At 43.9% G+C, this 4,573-nt stretch overlaps 1 protein-coding gene across 1 annotated transcript; it reads right to left on the bottom strand.

Moving 5' to 3' along the window:
• Positions 1-1,748: 1,748 nt before the first annotated feature.
• Positions 1,749-4,223, bottom strand: LOC311038079 (G-protein coupled receptor 182-like). Its single transcript, XM_084047406.1, has 2 exons — positions 4,166-4,223; positions 1,749-3,753 (listed from the first exon to the last, which is right to left on the bottom strand). The coding sequence occupies exon 2, from the start codon at positions 3,748-3,750 to the stop codon at positions 2,650-2,652; it is 1,101 nt and encodes a 366-aa protein (XP_083903532.1). The 5' UTR covers positions 3,751-3,753; positions 4,166-4,223; the 3' UTR covers positions 1,749-2,649.
• Between the last annotated feature and the right edge of the window lie 350 nt (positions 4,224-4,573).

Raw genomic sequence — 4,573 nt, forward strand, 5'->3', positions numbered from 1 at the left:
TATCTGGGCAGTCAGGCAGCCTGAGCTTCTCCTCCCATCGGCCATTAACACACACACACGCACACGCACACGCACACGCACACACACACACACACACACACACACACACACACACACACACACACACACACACACACACACACACACACACACACACACACACACACACACACACACCCATACAGTATATACACACACACACACGAACATGCACACGCACACGCACACACGCACACGCACACGCACACGCGCGCGCACACACACACACACACACACACACACACACACACACACACACACACACACACACACACTTATGAGATAACAGGACATCCTCAGTGGCTTGGGGGAATGGTACAGAGCAGCAGGAAAGCCATTCAAAACGAAATTTCTAGGTTTTCGGTCCTTGAAGGCTGTAGAGAATTACAATCTCAACAACATAATACAACTGAAACACAGTGCTGTCCCTCTTTGTATTTTCACAGAATACTCATCCCTGACCTCTATATCTGTGTGTGTGTGTGTGTGTGTGTGTGTGTGTGTGTGTGTGTGTGTGTGTGTGTGTGTGTGTGTGTGTGTGTGTGTGTGTGTGTGTGTGTGTGTGTGTGTGTGTGTGTGTGTGTTTGTCTTACTGTTTGTGTAGTCTCCTGTAGCCAGACAACTATTCCACAATCTCTGAATGGAAACATTTGAAAATTGTGGGAGGCAACAGTCCAGCCACGCGAGACTACTGTGTGTGTGTCTTTCTTTGTCTGACTCCTACACAGTTCCTGAGTGTTGAATTGTAGACATTAATGAATTTAATGTGTTTTTCTTTATATGTAGGGTTCTATGGAGTCTTCCTGTCAGTCTCTCTAAACGCACATACACCCAGTGGCCACTTGATGGCAGTGTATCTTTTGTTACATGTGTGGAGAAGAGGGGAATGTAGCAGGCTGTTATTATGTACATTGCTATATTATTCACAAATGTAATTAAGCTACAGGAAGTAGTACCTCACTGTATTATAAAGTAATTATTTCATCATTTGCGGTCAGTATGAACCATATGGCATATTTTTGGCACTCTTTTTTGAGTATTAAGTTGTCCACAACACATCTAAGCAGAACAATACAAGGTTTTAAATAAAAGTATACTAGGGGTATTTCACTTTAAAGCACTTCTGGGGCTGTGTATTTTCAAATAAGTTTAAAATATATATATTTTTTATTTCTTTTTTTTAAAGGTAAATGATGAAAAACACGCCCCCCTCACGCATTAAGACAAAATCATTAAAAAAAACGGTATTTCCTCTATTCACTCTGCTCTGAATCAGAATCAACTTTATTCTCACATCACAGGTTTACAAGTGAAAAGCAACATGTTTTTTCATGCATTTTTGTGAGGAGGGAGAAGGATAGTGATAGAGTACGTGTAGGGATAGAAACAGGTCAAATTAAAAAAAAAAATGCATACATATATACAAATAGCATATGTAGTGGCAGGTACTACTGTATGTACATGATGTTTAAAACAATAGCATCATATGCAGATATGTACATAAATCTGCCAAAATGAGGCGAGATTAAAAGTAGCAGCAGGTGCAGTGTTCGTAAGGTGCAGTTCACTAGACCAGAACAGGTGGACATGGTTTTCATGCAACAAGGAAAGGTAAATCCACATACAGTAGTCCACAGGTAAACCCACATCAGGTAAATCCACGGAAAGTTCTGCAGTGTTCCACGCGGTATTATTCTGCACTTCTCGGTTCCAGAGGTTTGTGACCTTTGACCTCTCTAAGCCCAGGTATGAACAGAAACCCTGAACTCCTCTTTCTCCCTCTTCTTATCACCAAGTCCACATTGTTAGAAGTGGAAAGAAGCTCACCCTGGCAGGCTGAATGGAAGTCACAGGATCAGCTTGGACTTCCTCACAAAGCAACAAGACGCAAGATAGTGTGCTGTTGCAATGTTACATGTTGTTGATATGTATGCAATAAATGCTGTCAAAATCCCCCCAAAAAAGACAAAAGATAGTGTGCTGCAACTACAGCAAATTACAGTATGTTACTTACATTTCCAAGGTAAAATGGATAACATTGAGGTTATTTTATTGCATGATACAGGCAAGCATCTGTTGTACAGCAGCATTCAGAACCAGATAATGTAATGATTTAAGTTTATCTGTTTACTGATTATGTTGTAATACTAATTATAATAATCCAACATTTCCACATTTGCAAATGTTTGCAAAGGATCGGTTTTATCTTGCACTGGCCCGACAGCAGATCTGTATACATAATTATTTGTTATCATAATTAATTTCCACTATAAGATCCTTAATGTTGCAGTGAGTTCCTGTGGGAGCGGGAAGAAAAACATTGCCTTTCCTCCACTGTTTTAAACTAATGTGTTAAATGAAAAGCAAAACATGAAGTGTATTATAAGGGGAAGGTTTTGGTGAGCCCATCATTCTTACATAACAAACGGAACAATGAGACTTTGAAAGAAGACACTACCTATGCCTCTGCCAGCTGCATTTCCAAGGCATCAAAGACAACGTCTTTGATGCCACTATTTTATAGAATTTTACTTTAATTTACACTGGTTTTTATCATTTAAAGAAAGTCTTTGCAATTTTTGCATGGATACCAATAAATCACTAGATTTCTTACGATCCAACATCTGAGTGACTGGTACTCATGTCGCTTATCCTCTGCTGCTCCCCGGCCTCTTTTCCCCCTGTGTCAGCCGCATTAGGCTGGGACCCTGGTCCCATCTGAACCCCAGCCGCCTCTCTGGGTATGTAGTTCACCACGGTATTGATCAGGTTGTTGCGGAAGCTCTTGCTGAGGAAGTTGTAGAGAATGGGGTTGGCGATGCAATGGAAGAGGGTCAGGCAAACCATCACATCGTATGAGAAGTAGAGCACCTCCATCATATTACAACTCCAAACAAAGGGGTTAGGTGTTGGACTTAGGAATTCTATGAGTATCAGCATATTCACCAGGTGGTACGGCAGCCAGCACACCACAAACACCAGTGAGTAAACATGCACCAGCCACACTTCTCGCCGGCCCTGCACATCCGGAGCCGTGCGAACCGCGCGAACTATGAGGATGTTGAAGGTGATGATGATGGCCGTAGGGCCCAGGAACTGGAACACCAGCCAGAATAAGTCAATCACAACGAACCACTCTATGTGATTGTGCTCAGGTATCATGAAACAGCCCGGTTCGTCCCATTCCGTGATGGCCACATGAACGTTCTCCAACAGTGCCAGGAGGAAGGATAGCAGCCAAAGGCCTCCACAGAGCAACCAGCGGCGCCGGCCCACCACGGGAAAGCAGGTGGCAGATGAAGGCCTGGTCAGGGACAGGTAACGCTCCAGCGTCATGAAGGACAGGAAGAAGCAGCTGCTGTAGGAGCTGACCATATAGATGAGGTTGGTGACCTTGCAGAGGAAGTGGCCCCACAGCCACACATCGTCCATGGTAGCCTCCATCATGAAGAAGGGCAAAACCACGATCACCATGAGGTCTGAAAGACTCATGTTGATGATGCAGAAGAGCACCCCGTTGGCTGAGTGGCGCCGGCGCCAGTTGACCCAGACGACCACAGTGTTCTCCAACAGGCCCACCGTGAAGACGAACAGGTAGAGGAGGAAGAGTGCAATGCGCCGGCCGTCCGTGTTGAGGTGGAGGGTGCACTCAGAGACCCACCACGGCGTGTCGTTGTGGAAGGAGTGGTTACTGTGGTCTTCAAGCGACATGGTCTGGGGTTAAAAGCAGAGAGGACATTGTTTCAGACTCTGGCTCAATGCTGTTTTTTGGGGGTTCATCTGATTATTTTTTCAAATATGAGATAAGAAAAGCACAGCACAAAAGGAGGATTCGGGCAGACATGCTGGGCGAGGAAAATGTGATGTTATGTAGCTGATAATAGTAGTGCAGTAAGAGAAGGCATTTAGAACCAGAATGTGCAGAATGTACAAATCTATATGCCTCATTTGAACCTGGGTTATGTACAATTCCTTTTTGATCTATCAACAATCCAGATAAATATCCAATACATTTGTATGAAATATCCCCAATTTCCACAATGAAAATACACACATTCATGTTGTAATTACTTAGAAAAGTGAAACCACATCAACTGAATGTGAGGCAGCAAATTGGTCATATTACCTTGATATGTTGGTGTGTCTACTGGAAAGGATCAATGATGAAGAGGGAGGGTTCAATCTTGAGGCCTAATTGTCTCGGAGTGAGCAGCTTGGTGTCTGTATCAATCACAAGACAACTTTACAGTATATACCAGCTCTGCTGTCCTGGACTATCAGGCCTGAGCTTCTCCCCTCCCATCGCTATTAACACACATTTGTGCACGCACACACACACACACACACACACACACACACACACACACACACACACACACACACACACACACACACACACACACACACACACACACACACACACACACACACACACACACACACACACATACACACGCACTTATGCGATCTAACAGGACATCCTCAGTGGCTTGGGGGAGTGGTACAGAGCAGCAGGAAAGCCACACAAAACTAA

The sequence above is a fragment of the Gymnoscopelus microlampas genome, assembly GCF_963454915.1.
Source record: "Gymnoscopelus microlampas genome assembly, chromosome: 21".
In the NCBI taxonomy this organism is placed as follows: Eukaryota; Metazoa; Chordata; class Actinopteri; order Myctophiformes; family Myctophidae; genus Gymnoscopelus; species Gymnoscopelus microlampas.

Excerpts from the sequence above, each read along its gene's own strand:
- LOC311038079 (XM_084047406.1), bottom strand. The coding sequence starts at position 3,750 with ATGTCGCTTGAAGACCACAGTAACCACTCCTTCCACAACGACACGCCG.